The sequence below is a fragment of the Acromyrmex echinatior genome, chromosome 18, assembly GCF_024713525.1.
Source record: "Acromyrmex echinatior isolate Ae372 chromosome 18, ASM2471352v2, whole genome shotgun sequence".
In the NCBI taxonomy this organism is placed as follows: domain Eukaryota; kingdom Metazoa; phylum Arthropoda; class Insecta; order Hymenoptera; family Formicidae; genus Acromyrmex; species Acromyrmex echinatior.
Window position 1 is genome coordinate 2,696,140 of NC_141869.1, and position 25,363 is coordinate 2,721,502.

General features: G+C 33.1%; 3 protein-coding genes across 7 annotated transcripts; 2 read left to right on the forward strand and 1 right to left on the reverse strand.

Moving 5' to 3' along the window:
- Positions 1-132: 132 nt before the first annotated feature.
- On the forward strand, positions 133-5,837 carry Usp5 (ubiquitin specific protease 5). The gene is made up of 13 exons (XM_011065160.2): positions 133-432; positions 539-664; positions 1,653-1,829; positions 2,370-2,476; positions 2,822-3,349; positions 3,488-3,559; positions 3,648-3,843; positions 3,916-4,068; positions 4,158-4,339; positions 4,549-4,928; positions 5,000-5,212; positions 5,496-5,605; positions 5,713-5,837. Exons 1-13 carry the CDS (start codon positions 331-333, stop codon positions 5,776-5,778), a joined length of 2,412 nt encoding a protein of 803 aa, XP_011063462.2. The 5' UTR covers positions 133-330; the 3' UTR covers positions 5,779-5,837.
- A 137-nt stretch (positions 5,838-5,974) lies between these two features.
- Positions 5,975-18,611, reverse strand: Myo31DF (Unconventional myosin ID). Of its 4 annotated transcripts, XM_087415633.1 has the most exons (17): positions 18,377-18,585; positions 16,605-18,314; positions 15,903-16,128; positions 12,275-12,381; positions 11,939-12,134; positions 11,473-11,692; positions 11,140-11,352; positions 10,827-11,030; positions 10,550-10,748; positions 10,298-10,467; positions 9,957-10,217; positions 9,571-9,815; positions 9,121-9,283; positions 8,708-9,040; positions 8,399-8,589; positions 8,078-8,326; positions 5,975-7,814 (listed from the first exon to the last, which is right to left on the reverse strand). In XM_087415633.1, the coding sequence occupies exons 3-17, from the start codon at positions 15,920-15,922 to the stop codon at positions 7,619-7,621; spliced, it is 2,967 nt and encodes a 988-aa protein (XP_087271759.1). In that variant the 5' UTR covers positions 15,923-16,128; positions 16,605-18,314; positions 18,377-18,585; the 3' UTR covers positions 5,975-7,618. The 4 variants fall into 4 exon arrangements, with proteins under 4 accessions (XP_087271759.1, XP_011063461.2, XP_087271761.1 ...); XM_011065159.2 differs by lacking the exons at positions 15,903-16,128; positions 16,605-18,314 and having other exon boundaries at positions 18,377-18,611; XM_087415635.1 differs by lacking the exons at positions 15,903-16,128; positions 16,605-18,314; positions 18,377-18,585 and adding an exon at positions 13,903-14,056.
- LOC105151448 (uncharacterized) lies at positions 18,612-25,265 on the forward strand. 2 transcript variants are annotated; one of them, XM_087415656.1, is made up of 4 exons: positions 18,612-18,745; positions 20,571-20,930; positions 23,332-23,662; positions 23,958-25,265. In XM_087415656.1, exons 2-4 carry the CDS (start codon positions 20,714-20,716, stop codon positions 24,040-24,042), a joined length of 633 nt encoding a protein of 210 aa, XP_087271782.1. In that variant the 5' UTR covers positions 18,612-18,745; positions 20,571-20,713; the 3' UTR covers positions 24,043-25,265. The 2 variants fall into 2 exon arrangements, with proteins under 2 accessions (XP_087271782.1, XP_011063457.1); XM_011065155.2 differs by lacking the exon at positions 18,612-18,745 and having other exon boundaries at positions 19,886-20,930.
- Positions 25,266-25,363: the final 98 nt, after the last annotated feature.

Consider the following 25,363-nt stretch of genomic DNA (forward strand, 5'->3'; position numbering starts at 1 on the left):
TCGCGTTGCTGAAATCCCTAAAAATGTTTGCACTTAAAAGGAGATAAATATATATATATATTCGGACGTTGAAGAGAGAAAGAGAGAAAGCGAGTATGCTAAGTGCAAAAAGTACAAGCAACTGAAGTAACGCGAACAGACCTATCGACAGTTCTGGATTTGGACTTCGGAGTTTCGCGCTTTTACCGCTCGAGGTCTTTAGGAGTGATTCGGAGAGTTGATCCATTACTCCTGTCCTGTCCCTCGAAGAGCGTAGAAGAGGAAGGGAGATAGTGAAGAAAAGAAGAAGAAATTGGCCGAAACAAACCCGGCAAACCGCCTCTTTTCATCATGGAACTGACGGAATTGATGAAACACCTGAATAAGATCAATATCCCGCGTAAAGGCGACAGGATATACAAGGACGAGTGCGTTTACTCCTTCGACACGCCAGTAAGATTATCCCTCGTCTTTTGTTCCCCTTGCCGACGACACCTCCAGCGAAATTGTCGGGCGCGATCGTTCTCAATTGAAAAAATATATTTCTTCTTTGTCCAAGGATACAGCCACCGGCCTCTATGTCAACCTCTTCACCTTCTTGGGCCTTGGACGGGAGCATATTACTCAGTACTATAAGAACACCGGCAATTCCGTCTACCTTCATATTAAACGTACTAAGAAGGAGGTAATTTCTATTTGTCTAGCATAAATTCATGAGACCTGGAGATTAATTCTGTATCTTGAAACAAGGTGAAAATTACAAAAGTGAGTGAATTTACTGATTAAAAATACTGATAATTTCATTGGTCAACACCTAGTAAATTTACTCATTTTTGTAATACCTTGTTTTACCTTGATTGAAGATACAAAATCGACCCCCTGTTTTTTTTAGCTGAAATTCTTTTTTTACGGTTTCTATTTTCACATTGGAGAGAAAGATGAACTGTACCAAAGAAACGTAGCTAAATAGAATAGACTTATTATCTTGTTGAAGAGATCTTAACTTCTAAGTTTGTTCTTTTTATATTGAACTTTTTGCATGATTTATCTTTCTTTCTTTTCTTTCCAATTTGAAGAAAAAAAGAGAAGAGATGTATTGTACATACTGTTTCATTTAACAAAAACAGGCTTTTTGCTTTGTATGGAGGCTGATGCAACATATTATTATTAACTCTAGAACTGCTAATAGTAGATATCTTGTTAAAATTGTTAAGTGCCAATTTTTCAATTTCTTATTCCTATTTACGATTAGTGAAAAGTATTATTTTAGTATTATTGTTAAAATTATATATTTGTATTATATTTATATATTTTATATTATATGTCTAATATAATAAAGAAAAAACTTTAAATGGTTAGCAAAGCTGAAAGTGGCATCAACGGCAATTTTAGTGTTTAAATAAACAGGATATAATATATGATGAAATAACAAGACATTCTTTGTACAAAAGTTTCGTTGATATCAAGTTATATTGTCAATAATTACACACTAACCTTATCATTTACATCGTTATTTGAAGTGTAGTTATGTTTGTGTTTAAATCAAAGTTTGATTTTTAAATAAAAATAATTGATTTACTCTATACATTGACAAGAGAGATTTGTAAAATATACTATTTTTACATAACTCTTTTTATACCTGATTTGAAAAATATATGTAAATTTTTTTATAGATTTCACCCGAGGAACAGGGAGATGGACCTGAAAAGAAAATTACGCGACTGGCGATAGGGACAGTAGGTGGATTCATGCCTGATCAGCAGAAGTATATCTATGAAGAGACATACCAGATAGTCATTCTACCTGATTTCCTTACTATTGCTTATCCTGGGAGCGAGTTGCCTGAAAAGGTAGGATTTATCTGTGAGATTGTGTATTAGAGATACTTACTTCAAACTTTGGCCAAGCGATTTAAAACAAGAATGAAATGCAATAGTATATATATATATATATATATATATATATATATACATTATATACTATATACTCTTTTTTCATATACTGTTTCATTTTAATTTATACAAGCTTATTGTTCAACTTACTGAAATCAACAAAAACGATAATCAAAAGTTTGACATCTCATGGCCAGACTCTATTATCTCTATTATCTCTATCTATGTATAATTGAGAGTCTCTATTATATATGATTGATAATACATTTTTTAACAAAAAATATTATGCGTAGGTTTAAACAAAAATCATTATTTCATAAATGTGATAGATATGATAAAGTATTATTTCCAAAATATGACACGGGATTCGACCAAGAAAATCTGAAAAAGGTCTTGAGCATCTAGCAGTATATGTCACCATTACGAAAAAAATGGTCACGACATTTAAATAACTTTTTTGTCAAAGAGTATATTTAAAATATTTAATATTTATCGCAGGTGGAACATGCAGTTAAGACTATATTACAAATGGAAGGTGCATGGGCGGTGGCGCAAGTAGAAGCCGTAGCCAGCATGTGGGATGGAGAAGTCAGAGCAGAGTCAAAGTGAGTCCCTTAAAAAGTTTACTGTGGCATTTATTAATACCACAGGGTGATCTTAATATATAATTAGTTGCGTGAAATTATAAATATATGTTCAATAGAAGAGTAGATTTTCGCAAATATCCTTTATACAATAACATACTGAACGCTTTCATGTTGCTTTTAAATCATCACTCAGAATTAATGTATTCAAATTTTATTTCAAAGATGTAGAAACTTTTCTTTCAACTTTTTTTAATCACTGGAATAATGTTTGGTTATATAGGTATCCGAAATTTTTATTAAATCTTCGTAAAAATCTTTTATTATAAATAAGAATGTGTAAATAAAGTTTGTCGGACTTTTCAGACATGCCGCAACTCTGAAACAGCTAGACAATGGCAAGAAGATTCCGCCGAGTGGTTGGAAATGTGAGAAATGCGATCTCACGCAGAATCTGTGGCTTAATTTGACTGACGGTAGTGTGCTCTGCGGTCGTAAGTTCTACGATGGAAGTGGCGGCAATGGTCACGCGGAGGAACACTACCGCGCAACTGGCTATCCTCTGGCTGTGAAGCTGGGCACAATCACAAAGGGCGGTAAAGCCGACGTGTTTTCGTATGATGAGGACGACATGGTAGATGATCCGAATCTGACAGCGCATCTGTCGCACTGGGGTATCAACATCGCTCAGATGGAGAAAACAGACAAGTCAATGATCGAACTAGAATTGGATCTAAATCAAAAGTTTGGCGAATGGGTGTCCCTTCAAGAAGCAGCCAGCAAATTGACACCATTGTACGGCTCCGGCTATACTGGATTGACTAATCTGGGAAATTCTTGCTACCTCAACAGTGTCATGCAAATGCTGTTTATTATTCCCGATTTCGTTAAAAGGTGCGTAAAATTGTCGATGATGTGTTTTCATTTTCCGCGAATGATTTTTGCTTCGACCATATAAGTAGGACTGACAGAGTCTCTCTGATAAAAGGAATATTATAGGATCGACGTCCAGTAATTGCCAGTAAATTTCAGATATGTGGAGAGAGCGCCAACAATATTCGCTAATAATCACAACGACCCGGCATCGGATATTAATGTTCAAATGTGAGTTACGCGATGATACTTGATAAGGTAGTATTTTACAATTACCTAAATCTCTGAAATATAATTTAATGAACCTCTATTTCTTCAGGGCGAAATTGGGTATTGGCTTACTCTCTGGCAAATACTCGGATCAACCGAGCAAATCCGGCACGGACGACGAGTCGCGACAGGGTATTCCACCGCGGATGTTTAAGGTCCTGATTGGTCGCGGACATGCCGGTTTCTTCTCGAATCGACAACAAGATGCTCAGGAATTTCTTCTTTACCTGATTAATTTACTTAGTGTAACTATTAAATTTCGTCTTTATTATTAAGTTAAATTGTCAAAGATTTTAATTAAGAAATCGATTAAATAGCGCAACAATCGACATGAAGTGTGTCCCACGGAATGTTTTAAATTTAAAGTTGAGGAAAGATATCAGTGTGGCAAATCTAACAAGGTTAAGTACACCAATCGGCCGGAATATATCCTGCCACTGCCGATACCATTAGAAGCGGCAGTGAATAAGGTGTGTACATTTACGTATTTAAACGTATTTGATAATCTTTTTGGAAAATAATGTCCTTGCTACCGAAATTAATCAAGCGATATATCTAGGATGAGGTAGCTGCATACGAGGCTCAGAAGAAGGAAGCCAAAGCGAAAGGGCAGAAGCTAGATTCTAATAATCCCGTGAGACCTCGTATAAAATTGTCGTCATGTCTTGAAAGTTTCAGTCGCACAGAAATTGTGGAACAGTTTTACAGTTCAGCATTAAACGAAAAAACGATAGCACACAAGTAAGTATTATTATAATTATTGATTAGCTAGCAATGACATTGTCCTATTCGCTTGATAATTTATCGCTTGATATTCGAACATCTTAATTCTATTTAATGGAAATCAACAATATTATAATCATTGTATATTTCTAAGTCCCTCGTTTCATCGTAAAAATTAAACAGATTCGATTTTTTAGCTAATTCTTTTTACATTATTATTTCTTTAGAACTACCAGACTAGCCAGCTTTCCAGATTACTTGCTGATCCATCTGAAGAAGTTCACAGTGAAAGAAGATTGGACACCTATTAAGTTAGACGTGGCGATAGAGATGCCAGACACGATAGATCTGAGCTTCTTACGCGGAAACGGTTTACAGTCCGGCGAGGAATTGTTACCAGATGGTGCGACGCCGCCAGCGCCCGTTTATGACGCGAATCTTTTAAAGGACTTGATGGACATAGGTTTTCCACCAAACGCGTGCAAGCGAGCTCTATATTTTACGGAGAACCGTAATCTCGAAGCTGCGACCAATTGGGTGATGGAACACATTGCAGATTCCGACTTCGATGAACCATTCGTGCCACCAGGAGTCGACGTTAAATCTAGTAAATCGATTCGCTTTAGCGTCGAATCATAGCCGACTGATTGACTTTACTTATTTGATTATTGATTTTAGGCGAAGATACATTTGTGCCAGATCAAGCTGCTTTGGAAATGGTAATGGGCATGGGTTTTACGCGGGAACAAGCGACAAAAGCACTCAAAGCGACCAACAACAATTTAGAGCGAGCGGCTGATTGGATTTTCAGTCATCAAGCTGAGCTTGATGCTCCAGAAACGGAGAGTAACGCGGCACCAGCGAAGGAATCGTTCAGAGACGGAAGCAGTCGTGAGTCAATCAAATCATCTATCTTTCAAATTGTGGATTGTAGCAATAATTCGAAATAAAATATTCGGTCTATTATAAATAATATGGACACAGTATGCAAAAATGAATAAAAATAAAGCGAAGGAAGTTAGAATCAACTATATATATTATTATTATATTATTATAATTGATTTATGATATATTATTATCGAAATTTATAAAGCTTTGATTTACATCTATATCATCATTGAGAGAAATTGATCAAATTTACTTTTTTGATAGTTTCATCGCTTCTTTGTTTTAGGATACAAACTAGTGGGTTTTATATCACATATGGGTACATCGACGATGGTAGGTCATTACGTTTGTCATTTACTGAAGGAAGACCGATGGGTAATATTTAATGATGAAAAAGTACGACAATTATTTCTAGATGATCTTTGAGTTCTATTTTGATGGGATTATCGTTTCTGAAAATTTTGATGCTTCTTTTCTTATACGAATCGAATTTATTATTGCAGGTTGCTTTATCAGAAAATCCACCGAAAGAGTTAGGATACATTTACATGTATCAACGGATCGACTAGTATAACTGCTGTTTTGTAAAAAGATGTTGCTTTTCAACAATAAAAAAATAATACAAACACTTTTTTTATATATTATGTATATTGAAAGTATATCAAAGTGATAATGTGTTAAATAATATGGCTAATTTTCACTAGAAACAGTACAAGGAAAACTATAATACTATTTATAAGGGAAAGTAAGGGAATGTACAAAGAATACAAGATGAAAATTCCACTTTATTTTCTAACAATGGCACATTCCTCAATGTGTTTTAAAGCGCTTTACGATTACAATCGCCGATGAAAATAAAGTAAACTCTGTTCTACGAATATACATGAATTAAAAAAAAAGCAAACTATCTTGTTTTTAATGAATATTTCATAAATGCATAAGTACCGGATTAACGGACTCTATGGCAATGTATAACAAGTTCCTCAACATGTTAATTGAAGTAACATCGAAATAATCGTAAAATAATATATATGTATTTTGATTAAGCTTGATCATATATATTTTCTATACACAGTAAATCTCTCTAAATCTAAGTACACGAAAGATTCAAAACTTCTCTTCGAAAAGGACGCAATTAATTTTCGTTCCATTTTGTGTCAAGTTAGCAGGCACTATGGGTGCATATATATTTTGTCGCATTGTTTTTGTAGTTATATAAATATATATATATATTTGCTTTGTCGTACTGCTGTTTGCATATCTATGAGTTCATGTAAAAGTCTTTAAAAAATATTTCAATCTGTAATAAGTATAGAAGGCCACAAGCTTACAGTACAATTGCGGTTAATGAGAAACATTCTGTATAATACCATTATATGACAGTAGCATTTTAGTTATCTCATATAAATTAGATGTCATAAGTTATCTCACATAATCTGCCGCTGTTCACTGTTGTATTCCGATAAAATTTGTGGATTTCACATCTCGTCCTCTCTTACACAGACGCATACAAATCTGTGATCTCTCTTACAACGCACATTATATATAAGCTAACAATATTTATAATACATTATAGAGTATTTACAGAGAAATGCGTTATGTGCGCAATACCCGATGGAATATATCGCATACGGAAAGCCAAATTTCTCGTACACTTTAATACCATGCAAGTGACTTGTATACATTATGTATGCATATGTAATTAACTTGTACTGCAATCTCTTTTTTTTTTATACATATTCTTGACAAGTATATCTATTATGCAGGTACTACAATTGACAACATTTCAAACTTTTAGCGTTTATTCTTCAAAAAATATTAAAAAATGTTTCTTCGTTGAAACCATTAAAACATAAGACAAAGAGATAACTTTTAAAGTTATAATAAAAAGTCAGAAGTTATAATGCTGTATGACATCATATTGTTGAAAAAAAAAATTAGTAAATTTTTTAAGTGATAATTCTTATTAATGTTCTTATCAAAATTATTTTCGCGACCTGCACTTGAATTTTCGGCTGCAATAATATATGTCAATGCCTATAATAATATAATATGTATATTATAATTAACCAGAACTCGGACATCACATTTACTTTGATTATGTAACAGTATATAGTTACTTTCGTCATACATGTCATAATAAAATTGCATTGACATTCGTCACAACATGATTAATACTGCGTGAAAAATATATGCAAAACGATCGATTCAACCGGGAAAGACTCAAATGCGAATACTGGATATTATTTTACGAAATCGCTAACCAGCTTTCCGTAAAATAATTGCACAACGGCACACATTTAATAATATACTGTTTCACACAACAGTATATTATCAAAAAATATATTCAATATATTTTGTTATGATACAGTCTCAAGTAAGCCGTCAGACTTTATAACTAATCAATATCTATTGTCTTTTATTAATACCACCATCGATGATACCCACCGATGGTGGAATGGCATAAATGATTTGATTACCATCCTTCTTGAATGTAGGCTCGATGACATCAGGCATCACCTCAATATATAATAATTTACTCTTGTTACCTAGCATGCACTTGAACTTTATGTCCACTGTGACGTGCAGGTCGGCGCCACGCAGTCTATCCAAGAAAAAAAAGATTTTATTGCCAGATTCTTTCAAATGTGTGTGTGTGAGAGAGAGAGAGAGAGAGAGAGAGAGAGAGAGATTACAATTAAATAAAAAATATATCCCCTTTCCTGGAATTCAATTGAACCATTTATCAAAATTTTCGGAAAATTTTTGCAACAAATATAATATTCTTATATACAATATATGTATATAAAGTGTATTTGCATATCCAGATATTATTGAGCTTTAAAAAATATTTTCAAAGTGACTTACTGATAGTATCGGTTGCTCAGTATGCCGACTAGTTCTCCGACCCTATCGTCTTTGGCGATGATCGATAGAATGAAATCATTTCCGCGATTCGAGTGAATCGTGATAAGTTGATCCTTTCCAGGCGAAACACTTAGACCGGTGATCTCCGCTATCGGCATGCCTTTTCTCATATTCTTAAACTTGACGCCATCAAGCTTATATACGATATGTTCCGTCACTACTAAAACACGATCCGCTGGCTTGTTGTACCTGCATTATTTTTTAGATTATCATACTATTTATTGCTAGATCTATCATGAGATTATCAACAAAATGAGAAACCTGTTAGTCTTTCTAATAAATGCGCTGAATAGAACGGTTTTGAAATGATCAGTGTTTCGTAGATTGTTTATCGATGAGTTGAAAACATCACTTTGAGAATTCTCGTCCGGTTTGCACAGATAGTTTCCATCCCAGCGACGATCCTGGCCCCAGTAAGATCGCTTCGAGCGCAACACAGCGCTCGCTGCCATCTGTAAATCATATTTATGACATCAGTATAATTAACGAATATTGAGTTACTTACTGATAATCTATTTTAAATGGCAAATGTTAAGTTGATAGATTGCAAAAATTGTTATAAGCGCGTACTTTCAATCGAAGTTGCGGCCAATCTTCCCGAGGAATTGCTCTAAGTATCATCCACGCCCACCATCTCGCGTATATATTCCTCAAAGCGGATACCACGTGTCTCACAGCGAAATTTTCGCGTGGCCACGGTAAAGTCTTGCCATAACTTCGAAGATTTTTAGCGTTTCTGAATGTTCTCTCGAGTTGCTTGATATAAATACGTCGTTTGTATCTTTTGTAATGCTCCATCAGTATCAACGCGGCCCTCATCTTCTTGTATTTCTGACGGCAGATATATCCTCGCCATTGCTTTTGTAGAAGAATCACGACGCCTGGTATCAAATCGTTGCGCATCTACGAAATAATTAATGAAATAATTAATATTCACTTATAATTTTGTCGTGATATATAAAATCCAGATTTGATCAATTAACCTTTTCTAATGCAAATAAAGTCTGTGGCGAGCGAATAAATATCTTCGTATGACCGTATTTAACGTCGTCCGAGAAGTGTTTCTCATTCATCAATGTGCGTACGCCATCCATATCACGTTCGCCTCGGAAGTTTGGCCATGTATACTGCGATATCATCTTATACCTGGTAACAAAAAATTAAATTCATTATTATTTCTACAACAGAGAGATAGATTTGCGTTTAGAATACTTATATAGTTTAATAGATCGTTCAAAAAATAATTTGTAAATCTTAAAGTTTTAATAACCACATAATTCTGTTATTTACCACATAATTACTGTTTATTTTTTGTAGTTCTTCTTTTGTGTTCTTTTTTATTTATTTCATTTTTATTTTTTATTTTTATTGAATAATTATCTGATCATTATAACAAATAAAGCTATGTTATTTAATTTTACTGCATTCAATACCTTTTTAGAAATCTGTCGTATCGTTGTCTGTAAACAAAACCAGCTCGTCTCACCAATATGTTCTCCACAAGTCCCAAGTATCTCACTTGATGATTTACTCTCTCATCATCGAACACGACTGGAGACTTTACTTCGTTAGGTTTTATGCATCTGACATAAAACGGTTCTTTACTTGCTAGATTCTTCACTAGTGCGATCATAGAATTTCGGAACAACGTACCAGCAGTTAAAGGTCTCTTTGTCGTCTAAAAGAAATAACGCAGATTTAATTAAGTCTTCAGATCAGAATCTTTTTCAGATGAATGAATTGTATCTACATTTAGCATTAACGATTATAATATAGATTATAATATTTATAACACATATGTGAGCGATCATCTTTGTACCTTTAAAATATTCTGAGCACCTTCAGGCCACATTTTGCTAATTACGGGATTCTTGCTTTGATATAACAGACGTTTAAAATCTTGGAAGAGCGTATCTTTGTTCTTGTCAAGGAAACCATTAATATTATAAATCACATCGCCAGCATAATGTTTGATTTTAAATTGTGTCCTATGTTCCAATTCTTTATCCATCGGTTTTAATCGTCGAGAACTATAATGTTTATGGTCCACTAATTTCTTATCCATTGCATCGAGAAGCATCTAAAAAAGGCGTGTTTTAATTTTTCTTAAGAAACTTTAGATCTTCTTTCGCTTAATGAAACTTTAGATCTTCTAGTAACCTCATCGGTGACCTTCCCGACATTGAGGCAAGCTTCATCCATGATCGCTATCATTCCCTTGTGAGCTTGCTCGACTAAATCGCAAATGATTTGATTATTGAAATATTCAATGTTTTGCCATTCTATCCCTTCCTTATGGTATTCTTCTTGCTCTTGTTTGAGAACCAACTCTGCGACAAAATGTTCGTAATTACAATTTATTGTTTTATGTCTTAAGTTCAATCTGAAGTGTATATTAAGCATTACACTCACCGATAAAAAGCTGTTGTAGCTTTTCGTTACAATAATTGATACAAAACTGCTCAAAATTGTTTACATCGAAGATTTCAAAACCGTAAATATCAAGCACACCGATCAGTGTTCCGTATCTCCTCATGTCATCGCTGTTATTTACGTTGATGGATCCATTGACGAGCGATACTATCCACGTGAACAATCGCTCATATATAGCCTGAAAAATTTATAAAGATCTTTGTCAATACATGTCAATTATAAAAAAACTGTAAGAAAATAAATAAGTTGAACACACTTTCGCTAATGCATCTCGACCGTATTCAGCTTCGATCAAAGTGTGAGTCTTTTGCATGACTTCTCCACCCGCTGCTATGACTCTTTGCGAGAGAGCAGTGCTCAAATCTTTTGAGTTGATGGAGAACAAGTTAGCGGTGTCGTTCAAAGCACTATTATTCCCGATTATAAGTTTGTCATCATCCAGCCTGAAAGTGATGTTACCCTGGAAAGGGTAATGAAGAATTAAATGACGCATATAATGATTGGAAAGAAAAATATAAGAAATGTTAGAGTGTTAAGAAAAGTGTTTTATTTTTATGTCAACTGCCTACCAGATGTAAGATACCAGCGATAACATTCCATATGGTATGCGTCTCATTCGCAGAGAATCCAAGAGTAAACATGGCACTACAAACAGTTTTGTAATCATTTCTATCAGAGAAGGTCGTCTTATTATTTTTTCCATTATCGATGAAATAATAAGCCGCCGGATCGCGGACTAAACGTAGCTTATTCAATTCAGCCTCGCTGCAGCCGTTCAATAACTAAAAATTAAATTTCTGCTATGACATATTTTGTATTTGCGAGCAATTCTTATTCCTATAGTTTCTAATCGCGCAGGAAGCTTCAAGCGTGAAATTGTAGTGATTGCGAATGAACGAAACCTGATAAAAGCAGTGAAAATTGCGTTCTCCTTTTTGCTGATAGACCACCCGCGATTTCTCGAGGAGATAATTAGTCACGTGGCCGCCGATGGGATCTCCCTTGAAATCAAAATTGATGTCCATGTACTTTCCGAAACGTGATGAATTGTCATTTCTATTTGTTTTGGCATTGCCGAATGCCTCCAATATCGAGTTCGATTGGATGAGAATGTTTTTCACTCTGTAAAAATGCATTTTTATCGCGCTTAGCAGCTCTAAGGAAAGAATAAATATTTTCACTATAATCTCGACAGAATTTTACATTTTACATTGATTGTGCGATTAAGTAATGTATGATCATGTATGAAAATACATTGAGATTAATCTTATCACTTGTATAGAGATTCGCACATCAGATAGTGATTAGATAGTGAAAACTGATACTAATTGTCATCAGCTCCTAAATAATCTAAACGATAACCCGTACCTCTCAATCTCCTGCTGACCGCTAAGGTTGGTTACAGCGGCGATGTACTTCATGATAATTTTGCTAGCTTCTGTTTTACCAGAACCCGACTCGCCACTTATGACTATGCAGGTGTCTCTGCCCTGTTGCTTCATCTCTTTATGCACCGCATCCGCGATCGCGAAAATGTGCGGAGGGTTCTCGAACAGTTCTCTCCCTGGAAGCGATTTTAAAGATAAAAACATTGCAAAATATATTAAAAGTTAAATGCGTGCATTTTATTTGTCTCGACAATTAATTGAATATTCATTTTGAAATAAAAACTCAAAATCAGTATTCTTTCGAACTAAATCACACCTTTGTACTTATTAATCTGATCCACATCATAAATATTGGTGCTTTTGTAAGGATTAACGCTCACACAAACTTCACCAATATAAGTGTAAACTTTTCCCCCATTAAATCTGCAACAATACAATAAGAGTAGAGGATATATTAAAAAAAAAATCTGAAAGAGTGAACAATTAAAAAGTAGAATCAACTAGAAATAGAATTAAAGCAAAAAAGATAGAATTCCCTAAAAAATTCATATCATTAAAATGAAATTTTTTTTATAATAATGATAATCTTCAAGAAACCGTATACGGAGAGAATTTTTTCTTAGAATTTACTGAAAATATGATAATCGTGAGACAACATTGTATTTAACGAAGAATTTTAATGTAAATCTCTCTTATTCATTAATAAAACTACAATAAAGTATAAAATAAGTTTGATTAATTTTACTGAAGTGCATAATAAAAATCTTTAAAATATTTTGTATTGTATCACAACTACCATTTTGAAAAATTATCAAATTTTAAAAGAAAATTCTCTCCGTGTAGTAACACAAGCAACTTTATACTTTCTGTGTGCAACGCAAAAAGAAACTGAGTATTTTATCGAATCTGCATTGGTCTTGCACTGATTCGGTAAAATACTCAGTTTCTTTGGTAAGCAATTAGCTCGTATAATAAAATTTATTAATAAATAGTTTTACGATTCTATGGATATATCGATATCCATGAAAACGAAAGATAAGTATTATTTGCCAGACAGCAGACTCAACTCAATTTTGAGTTTACCGAGGCATATAATGAGTCATTCGTCCTTACTTCGACGTGCTTGCCAATGCAACTAATTATTTTTTTACTTATAACAAAAAATTTAAAACAATATATTTAACATACAGAACGTTCTTTCCAATTTCTACATTCGATTAAAGAAATACTGAATTTTGATAATTAAAGAAATATAAATCTAGATAAAAGTGTTGTTCGAATCAATTAGTTTATTCAACTATTATTATATGGCGTTAATATTATCTTATTAATTTATAGTATTAATAATGTGTAGCATTAATAATATATAGCATTAATAATATATAGTTATAGATATTAATTATAATATTCTGCAAAAAAAATCTTAATTTAACACAACAGTAATTCTTATTGTTAATTACATTTTTTAACTGCTCTTCGCATTTAATATTTATTTACTTTTACCAAAATTATTATAATTAATTATTGACTATTATCAAGCTTCGTAAGGATGACGCGAGCATATCTGAAAACTATGCAACAACTCAAGGATGATGACGCATCGCCGACACGAGCCCCGATAAGGATTACACGAGTCGCATACATTCGTCGTGTATATTCGAGGATATGCGTCTTCGAACGCTCATTTTCTTGTCATCGAATTTACCGCTAAATGAGCTTGCCCTCGTGTGCCTTCTCGGCTCGCGTTGGCGTTGGATAACATGAGTCGTCATCTAAAATGATGACATAAATCGATAAAAATAAAATCTCAACCCATGTATCAATTCGTGGACAATCAGTCTGCATTGAACTTAATTTTAAGGAATAAATTAAATGGACTTGAATTACAGTTCAAAATATTAAATTAATAGAGATCATAATGAGCAAAACGTTTAAAAAACAAACCAAGGCTTTCCTTAATTGTGATACATATCCTTTTTGCATCGTACTTTAATTACCAATCATTTTATAACCAATCATTTTAACGCAATCGTTTGAGACTTCTAATTCCGAATTTTTCTCTTGGTGAAATCTGCCAGGAGAAAAGAATCATTCTTTACATGAAATAATTAATTCATAGATGCCCCTGAAAAAAAAAAGGAAAGATTCTTTTATCACGAGTCCGATATTTAACGTTAAATAAATGTAAGACCTTTACGTGCGATTTTCTGTATACGCTCTTTTGCTTCTTTCTCGTGAAAGTTGCAGTTTAGCAAATGGCCGGGGTTGTGTTAATAGTTTTGAAGCGTGCAGGAAAAATAATAGGCGAACCCGTTTGAAATCTAGTTTGGCAATAACGGGTTCGCCTATTATTTTTTAGATACAAGATATCGAAAAGATATAGATCTAATCGTCTAAAGTCTGATATGACAGTTCGAAAAACTTTCTAACCAGATTACTCGATAATATAACATTATGATAAACAAAATAATGCTTAGCAATTCACTTACATAATCATAATTTGAAAAAGAAAGTGTGTCTTGTTTTACTCTTTATAGATTCATATATAAATCAGATCTTTCGAAACGTAATTGAAATCTTCAGTCTTCTTTTTTGCTCTTTATAGATTTATATATAAATCAGATCTTTCGAAACGTAATTGAAATCTTCAGTCTGTTCCTTAAAATTAAATGTTTTATAACATATTCTTGATATGATTTATTTTTAGATAATTATTTGATTTTTGTAATTCATATCAATCTAATTGGATATGTTCATATACATAAATGATTGATTCCTAATTGAGTTTCATCATTCAATCAGATATTTATACCTAATTAACCGTGATTCCTCCGTGCTTAGTTTGATTTAATCTAACATGTAGATCTATTTAAGATTTCACGTAATATGTCTAGAGTGTACGATGAATCAGAGCGTGTAATTCATTTTCACTCATACATATCTATACATTTTCCAAGAAATATGCGTCATGCATTGTGTATCATTAATCTTTGAGTGCTATCAAGTGAATTCAAATCTCAGTCCAGCGTAGTAATTACATACAAAGCATAAAAAATATGGTAGCAAGCTGACGTCATTATTTTGACATAAAAATCAAAAGAAAACAAAGATGTCATTCTGGACCAAAATAACGAACATCATCTTGCTGGATTCTATATTTCAGAAAAAAGCTTGTAACTTGCATAAAAGACACAATATCTTCATATGTATTAAACAGATAAAATATTTACGAATAAAGATGTTATACAAATCATTAATGTTTTGGTATCTTTTTGGTACACACAGAAAAGAGTACATATTTTATATTTAAATCTTTTAATTACTTTTTTATTTTTAGTTACTTTTTTCAAATATTTCAAAAGTTCATATATCTGCAAATCTATCACAAACATAAAATTTATTTAAATATATTTTGAATCTCAATAAGTTTAATATTTCAATCAAGATTATTAAATCAAAACAAATTCGATTTGCTTATTATATAAAGTAGCTTCTTTCATAAAATTTTATAAAACATTCTTCGAAAGAAACTAAATTCTTGCTTTGAGTACATGATAATAAATTTTTCTTAAATTTGTAAAACTATTATCAAGAAAATATTTTTTGTTAAAAATAATAGTTACCTAAAAGGAAAAAAACTAAACAATCACTTAACAACAGAATATTCTGTGTGTATTATGAAGCTGTTTAGATTTCAGAAACGTTTGAAAAAATGTTTACAATTATAAAGTCATCATTCTCTGAGTCACTAACAATTGTGGGAAGAATATATAGATTAACAGCTGCTTTATCTTAAATTATGTTATTTGACTTTGGTCTCTGTGCGACTTCGCGGCGGATGCACGCAACGTACGTGTTGCGTGAGTACACGCGCCCTTTATCCTCAAAATGATGCACCCACGCAATCGTGCAACAGGTATAATATTGTTGCTTCAGTTACTCACAGTGCGATATTTAATTCCATGCTCCGATACACACGATACTGTAAATTGGAGTAGTTGCCCTGACGTGTTCTTTTTTTGCGATGCTAAGCGATGATTTTCTCGACTCGCACGCCTATTTAGGCTTATTAGCTCATTATTTATCTTTGGAAATCATTCAGAAAACTTGGCAGCAAGATAGAATAAAAAACCTTTACGAAGGAATGCTCAACTAAATCGTCATTTATCTCTGGAAACAATTTGGCAAAATAAAGATCTCATTTATAGACAATAAATTATATTGAAAATTAATTAATAATTGTTTATCGATTCTAGAGATTCAATTTAGCGAAATATGCTTTTCGCTATTAATCCTGTGATTTGTTCAAATACTAAACGACCATACTATGATTAAAAAGCTCTAAAAAAAGATATTACATTAGAAGTCATCAAATATATTAGAAAAAAAGTTTAAATAAAATATTAGTAAGAAAATTAATTAAATTTTAGATGAAACAAACAGAGTTAAATATTTCAAATAAGACACCGAATTTTTGTTTGGAGAAAGTTCAGTTTCGAAAAAAAAAAAGATGAGTTTATGACTGTGTATGACGCGTTATAATGAAATTAAAATGAAATTACAATGAAATTACTACTGTTTCAATTAACTAATCTAAGTTAATTTACTAATCGCTATTTTTAATTTTGTATTATAGCTTTATTTACCGAGGTACAAAAAAGACGAATTAGTTACAGTTAACGCTGATTAACAACCGGTCGCACATTAATGATTGCTCATCTAAAATCCAACTGTAGTCACGCAATGATCTGATAACTCATTATATTATGTTATGTTTAAATTATAGCCTCGCCTGTAATGCGGAAAAGTAACATCCAATTAAGTAATAATTAGTGTCGGTACAACTGGTCTGGGAAAAGTTGTCACTGGAATCATTAAATGAAAACGTAAGTATGAAACGAGATTACTTCGAGCTTATCAAACTGGAATAAATTACTTCTAAGATTTATAGCTTTTTGATATGTACTACGCGTGTTTCTTGATTATATATTGTTTTCTTTTAAAAAGCGAAATATATCCAATCCAATAATAATCCAACAATGAAAAAAAAAACATTTTTTAATTTTTCCCTCGATTTATTTGTGTTTAAAAGAAAAGATAAATTTATATACAATTAAAAATATCGAAATAAAATAACGTGATGCGTATTTCATAGAAAATATGATTAAAAAATATCTGATTTTTACATTAAAATCACAACGTGAGTTAAACATCAAGTTATATCAAAGATGCTTCGTTTTTTTTCCAGTGTTTACTCCAATTTATTTTTAATTTGAAAAATGAAAAAATTCAAACAAACTTATGTTCATATTTTCTGTTTTGTTTCTAAACTCGCCTTTTAAAATATAAAGGTGCTTTCCTTCTAATGACACAAGTTGATAAAAACATAAATTATTTATTTTTAACATTCAGTGAATAACAAAGAAGAATGCGAAAGAACACTTGCGCCGACTTACGTCATCAAATGAAAAAAACTCTAAGAATCGCTGTATATTATAACAATTTTCTCACTTTTGATTTTTTAAGGATTAAAATATATGCAGAAATTTTATCGTTATATATAACAATTTCCTCACTTTTATTCTCTAAAGATTAAAATATATGAAGATGCAAAAATTATTTTGGAGTCGCTATAAATTTCATCGTCGCGCTTTCAGTCTTGCCCGACCCTCGCAAAAACACAAACCATCACTAGCCAGAATTAACTGATCAAGGCTATCCAGTGAAAATGATTTCGACGACGTCTCCCCGGACGTTGTCGTTGCTTTCAGCAGGTCAAGTTCAAGATACATTACGAACTTATAACATTCGAAGCACGTGAGAGATAAAAGAGAAAGAGAAATGCAAATATATATGTACTTCATTCTCTTAAATCATCCTGCATATCATCTAAATGCATTGCTTCACGCGCATATCTTCACTTTCACTGAATAATGATATAAAGTAATAAGTTCGAGAATCCCGTTTCTCGAAATGGAAAGTTGATAAAATACATAATACATGATCGCGCGATCGATCAACGTCTATAAATTTGCAATATCTCCAAAACGGTTCTCCAGTTCGGTTTGAAGTAAGGAGGCTGAAGGAAGGTAAACCCTTCTTCTTCTTTTTCTTGAGATTCTCCTGTTCGGATTTCCGATCCAACATAAAGGGTCACCTGAGTCAGTACCATGCGGTGAATTTAAATCAAAAGATCCTGTAATAGTCTCTTCTGAGGATAGAGACTCCATGGACAAGTAAACCTTTCACTATTTCTAGGCGACCACCTGCCGACGCGCAAGCCACGCCCTCTCGCGGGCACAGGAACGAACCGAGCCTCACACAACGCGGGACGCTCCCCGCTGTCAAGACTCCACCTGTCAAGAATCGCGTCTGCAAATTTCAGAACGGAGTCATCGATACTTTGGAGTGTACGCACCTTGTCCTAAGGTTGTCCACCACGCGCTCGACCGTGATTTCGTCCAGCAACACGAAGTCGCCGATGCCGACATCGTGGCTTGCCATATCTGTCTCGTTCACCCGCACGTAATGCTCACGATCAAACTACACTTTGTCAATTACCACGTGTCACCACCGCGCGCAACCGATCCGCGCGCACCACTGACGGTTGGCGGGTTGGTAAGGTTGGTTTGCTCGGCGCACGTCGATCCCACCGTCGACCAACTTCGTTATCTCGCACAAGCGGCGAATGCGGTCATCTTCAGCTTGCAGTGCTGCTTCCCGCGTCCCCGCCGCGGTCGATGACGGTGCGTGGCAGTACCGTTCATACTGAAACGTTCAGTGACGGGTGATTAGAATTCGCGACTCGATTCGCGATTCAAAATATAGCGATCGTTGACCAAGGACTGTATTTTTGAAAAATATCATATACGAAAATACTAGGAAATTTATAATTTGCATAATATATACTGTATATTTTCGTACGCGATATTTTTCGAGAATACAACCCCAGGTTCTTTTTTGTTGAACTTTTTACATTGTTCATCTTTTCTTTTTTCTCTCCGCGATGAAGAAAAAAGGAGGAAAGTTAAACGAGATGCAAGAAGTTCAGTTGGAAAGAAGAAATCTCATGTAACGTTTTCCTAAAAGAAATGTGAAAAGTGAATTTTTTCCCCATTATTTTCAATGGAAAAATTGTTATGTTTCCGTTCTAAAGAAAAAAAAAAACTACACGATCGCTACCCAGAAATTGAATATGGAATAATAAAATTATTCCGTGTAAACAAAATAATGCGAATATCGCTTAAGTTATGTCCATATCTATCAATGTAGATTGACTTTAATCTCGATTTAACTTACTTTTTATCTTTTCATGATTCTTAGAAATAGAACAAAATAAAAAGTAAGTTAAATCGAGATTAAGGTTAATCTACATAGAAGTGGACATTAGGCGACTTTGATCAAACTCCGATTAACTTAATCGATAATTAACTCGGCAGAATCGCTTAAGACAATCTCTAATATACAGTTCTTAATTTTTTGTATACATAGAATTTTATTATTTATTTTATTTTATTCGTATTATTTAATAAAATAATGATAAATCAAGTTAATCGGAGTTTGATAAAACTGACTCTGATAACTCTATGACTTTCGCGAATGCAAGAATTTTTTCGTGAGAACACAGTTTAAAAATCATTTAAAAATCACATTATCATATCAAGAATTTATCACAAAATCATCATCAAAAGTAATATACAAATCAAATAACATTATCACTATGATTTTTCTTAAAATGACTTCAATCTAACTGACATTATCTTGATCTTATTATAATTTTGTGTTTTACCTGGATTATTACTGATCTTATATCATGTTTTTCTTGTCTCTCTTTTCATTCGCTATGTTTCTTTAAAATTCTTATAATAAGTTTCTATTATTATAGAAACCATAGGCTTGTTCTTTTTAGTTAAGCTTCTTACAGTTTCTCTCTCTCTCTCTCTCTCTCTCTCTCTTTCTTTCTGCTCTTTTTCGTTTTATGTTGAAAATAAGAAGAGAAAAGAGATTAACTATGCAAGAAATTCAGTAAAAAGTATAGGATATCGATCAAGTAATTTTTTCTCTACATTTTTCACGTTTTCGTTCTAAGAAAAACAATTACATCTTCTTCTTCTAGACTTATGTCCATATTCATCAGTCAAATCTTATATTTAAGGCTGCTTTAAATTTATCTTTAGATGCTCTACGAATTATTTTATAATTGTTCAAGCAGAACAACAAGTCATTTATATGATATCAAAATGATTTCAAAATGATCATTTTTCAATCATTTCTGATTTATTTTAATGTCAGTTTGTTATCGTGACTTATTGTTCTACTTGGGTGAAGAATAAGTTAAACCTCAGTTAAGAGTTAATCATAAGTTGTGAAACTGGGTTTATGGGAGCTTTTTAGCAAGAGACAAATTGACACAAGGATCATCTTTGTTCGATAATCAGTAAGAAACAAAGACTCTTGTGTCGATTTGTGTTTCTGCTAGAAAGCTCCCTTGGAATAGGCACTAGAGTCTCTCATGGAGCGTACGTGACGTACGTCCCTGACGTACGCGGAAGAGACAGACGGCGCGTGCGCGTTTGCACACACCCGTGCTTGATCACCTTTATTTTTGGAAGCTGCTGGAAGCGGGTAAGCGGGTAAGCGAGCGGGTGAAGCGGTTCAGCGGCGACTGGCTGTCATTACTGTGTCACTAGAGTGTCGCGAACTGTTGGCGTGTTTGGATGTGCATGCGCATGACTCCGACCTATCATCACGAACGATGTCGACGCGAACGGCGATGCCGACGATGACGATGTTCAAGTCGAGAATTGGCTCGACACCACTGACGAACGGCAATGGAAATCTCGCCGAGAGCCAGAAATCGACGCCAACTAGCCTCTGGTCGAGAATTCACGTGAACGAATGGACGTTCAGTCTGATGCTTTTTACCTTCTCGCTCGCCATTCTCGTGGCCAAGCTGTACCTGAATTATTATGGTAGGTAAACACGAGTCGCTTGAACGTCTTGCTCTTCTCAATTTCCTTTAAATCAGCACGTCGCCTGAATCTTTCTACCTCCCGAGATCGGACGTGATGCCAAGCTTCCGTTCGCGCGTCCACGAATCTCAATTGAGGTTAGATTTAAATTAATTTAAACGTACATTTTCTGTTTTGATTCTGTTGAAAGGGACGTTCCTAGCGATCTGAATCGCTTCCATGAGGAGAGAATCGTTGTCACGCGAACGACAGTAGATCGTCGCCGGTAGGACATACCCGTTCTGGGTCAATCCGTCGTATACACAAGTTTTTGTTTTGGTTACGTTGGAAGTGGGATTGTCGACAATGCGAATCTGTCTCGAGAGGAAGCCTATGTCGTTGCACGCCGATATGTACTTTACTTTTATTTTGTCTCCTGTACTTTACTTTTATTTTGTCTCCTGTCAAAACGCAATAAGCTCCGAAACGGAAATTAGCTCTGTAATTTCTCTGATTATATTTTCTATACACTTATATTATTGGATATGTTCTTCTCAGTTATGCCTTTCTATATATTTGCCTTTCTCTTTCTCTGCTTTCACAGCATGGGCAAGTGATTGTTTCTTTAAAAAAAAGAAGAGATAGAAATGTAGCTGAAAAAAACAGATCTAATATTTCTATAATATTTGACCAGGCGATCGTTTGTTAATTTGCCTTATGTTCTAATTATTATTTATTGTTAGCAAGTCATGTAGATATATATTTCTAGAATTATTTATGTGATATTAACTGTTCATGCTTTCCAATTTATGTAATATTAACTTATTAATGCTACAAGAACTTAACACGATCTAAACATCATTTGTTTGTTTATATTAATTTTACAAATTGTACTGCTATAAATTGGTGTTCCATCTCATTCTTTTATGCCTCTATCAGAGTAGAGATTGAGATTGAATTTGACTAATCAAAGCAAAGTTCGTTAAATTAAATATTAGTATAACTATTGTTTTGTACATTTACATATAAATATTACTAAGCAATATTATCAAGACTCGTTTTGTAAATGCATTCTTTTCTCTTATTTGTGTTTTTAAACATTTCTTGGTCTATTTTATTTAATATTAGTTGATATTATATCATATATTAATTCTCTTTTTTCTAATTGATTAAATTCAATTTCAATTTTTAATCTGATACGGATATTAAGACGTTCGAAAACCAGACAATTCTCATTTCTGTTATGATTTCATTGAACAAATTATTTTTCGCAAAAATTCACAATCACAGATAGCATAAAACATTCTAATAATATTCCAGCAGGATTGTAACGTTGCTGTAATATTATCTGGAATTGTGTGAGCTTTATTTCTAATAGATAAAAACGCGCAGACGAAAGAAATAAATCTAATACATCTCGGCAATAATTTGTCCAGGCAATCGTTTGTTAAGTTGCTTTATGTTCTAATTATTATTTGTTATCAATTTGTATATTTCTTAAATTATTTATGTAATATTAACCGCTTTAAAGCAAAAATCTAATTCGGATCACGAAAGTCATTTGTTCATTTATATAAATTTGATATTGTATCGCTATGAATCAACGTCCTGTCCTGTTCTCTTAGGAAATCAGACGATTCTCTAGTCGCTATTCTGATTTCAATAAACGAATTATTCCTTGGCACAAAAATTGACAATTTATTCCGTGAACTTTATTCCTTTCAGAGAACGCGTTGTATCGTGCGTTGTACAAGAGACGAAGAGATAATCAATGATTATATTCCTGTGGTGCTTTCCAAGAGTTTTATCATTTAAACGTGCGGGCTCCGAACTCGTGTTAAAATGCACATATGCACATGTAGCCTGCATTCTTCGGTTATATTTTTACCGGGGCGCGTGGCCCATTTCTATTATGAGATCATCTTTTCTCGTATGACGTGAATCCTTCGATCCTCTCCAGTTTCCTCGCTCATACATTTATTATGCGAGGTCTGCGTTGCCCATGACCGAATTTATCAAGGCTGTGTCATCGTTTTAAAAGTACATGCCTGATCATAAAAAAGAAAAGGCAACTAAAGAGAGAACTTCTTTATTTATTTTATCTTTTATCTTATCATTTTATTAAATTAATTACTTTTAAACTTGGAAAATTTCACGCGTTAGGATATAAATGTAATATATTGTATAATATTATTTTATTTAAAATTTATAATATTGTATTTTAATTGAAATATATATTTATAATTTAATTTCAAAATTATGAATATAAATTAAATTATTTATAATATTAATTTAAAAAAGAATAATAATTTAAATGTTTTCTTTACGAATTAATGTAATCTATAAAAGCTCTATAATTTTCTCTTTCTGTCTTTCAAGAGATTTATGTGGCTGATATGAGTTTCTCATGCTCTGCCCTCAGGAAAGCTTTTGTCATGGCAAACCAGCGATCGATATTCTTTGCCGATAGCATTTACGCAAATGTACGAAACAATATCGAATATGTCTGACGTTTTATCGAAATTTGATGTGAAACAATTGCCGACGGATAACGAAAAGTTTTTGAACACCGGCAATCAGTACGCAGGAGCAACCGCTGATATGCTGATAGCATTTTACAGCAGATTTGGGTGGCTGTTGAAAGCAACGATGAGCGGACTTGTGATAACAGGTTTCACTTGGTTTATTCTTTACAAGGACAGCAGTATACCTGGTATCAACCCACCATCTCCTTTCAGTCCTTCCAAACAGAGGTAGACTCTTGGTTTCTCTATTTAATTATAGTATTTATTCAATTCAACTACAGTAGTTCCATACAAATATCTTGCTTTAGAGAGTAAAACTTTTGTAAATTTTAGATATGCATCTTTTATTGTACAATGTATAATTGATAAAGATGTATGAAAATCTAAATATAAAAACAAAAATATATATCTTCTATTGCTTATTAATTTATTAGAACAAGTAGATAAATTTTATACTTTTTTATGCTGCTTGAAAAATTGCAAATGTAATGTGATTTATATCTATTAATGTTGTTTATTTCAGGATACATGGCAGTTCAAGAATACAGATAAATTATTTAGTTGGTGCACTAAATGGGATATTATTTTTTATTTACATGTGTCTTTAACACAATGGAAACGTTGTCGATTTTCAAAAGATAGTTCTATTTTTCTCTTTTTCTCTATTTATATAGTATTATTTATTTAATTCACTAATTTATGTCGTCGGTAGCACGTTTATTTATGAGTGATATTTTATATGCGAATAAGGCCTGCTAATGACAAAGTCTTAGTATTTTGTAGCTCTTTTTCTATTAACATATTGCTATATTATTCGATTTCGTAAGTAGTTTTGAGCAAGAATTAAAAGCTCTTTGAGCGAAAACTAAAGTTTCGCGAAAATGCACAGGAATACATTTTCTAAAATGTGAAAAACTTCGAACGAAATCCACTATTAGCACATAAAGAATTTATTCTGCTTCTATGTATATTAATAGGCGTTACTAATGGCACAATGTGCAGTAAGTTATTGAAACCAAGTACTTTGGTTGCGCAGTATGCAACAACCAAAAACGTCAAAGTACAAAACAGATTGTTCCATACCTTCTTCTCCAAATTTTATATAGTTATCTATTGCTACTGTTTAAGACTGATTGATAATCTGAAAGGGCATATTTATTGATAGGCTAAAATAAGTGATGTAAGCTATAGTTAATTTATGTACGCAGAATATATATATATTTTTTGCTTATATAAGAATGAATATAAATAGCAGAAACGTGAGGCTATGAGTAATATTATATTTCATATTCAATGCGTCATTCTGAGTGTTACAAAAATGATGAAGTCTTTCTGGCAGCTAAGAATATACGAAGAAAAACACGTTTCTGAGGACCATTCGCCTATATTTATACTTAAATTCAACAAATATTAGACTTAAATGATGAGTCTATTACAATTTCAATTTTTCAAATATTATGCTCGAAACTACGACTTTTAATTATAAACATTTAAAAAAATTACAAAATACTTTACAAACATTAGGGTGCGCAAAAAGTGATACATTTATTATTATATAGAAGTTACAGTGCGAACTAGAATAAGATAATTTCTAGAGGTTTATCATGCGATAAAAGCCTCGTCCTTTCCGGTTATCGCAGAAATAACGTAACAGAAATACGTTAAAAGAATATTTTATTTTTTAAACGATTAAAACAGGATTTAAAAATAGAAGGGATATTTATAGTTGTGTAAACTGCATTTTATTAATATTATCGCTGTACATGCGACATGTTCTCTCGCGTTCGCGAGAACGAAATGCTATTCAATAAACATTGAATATACATTCGCACTTCATGTATGTTTCTTATCTCATTCAAATGTCCCGCCCGATGGCGACATGTTGGCACACGACGCGACGATGACGCAATCATGCGCAATCGCGAGGGA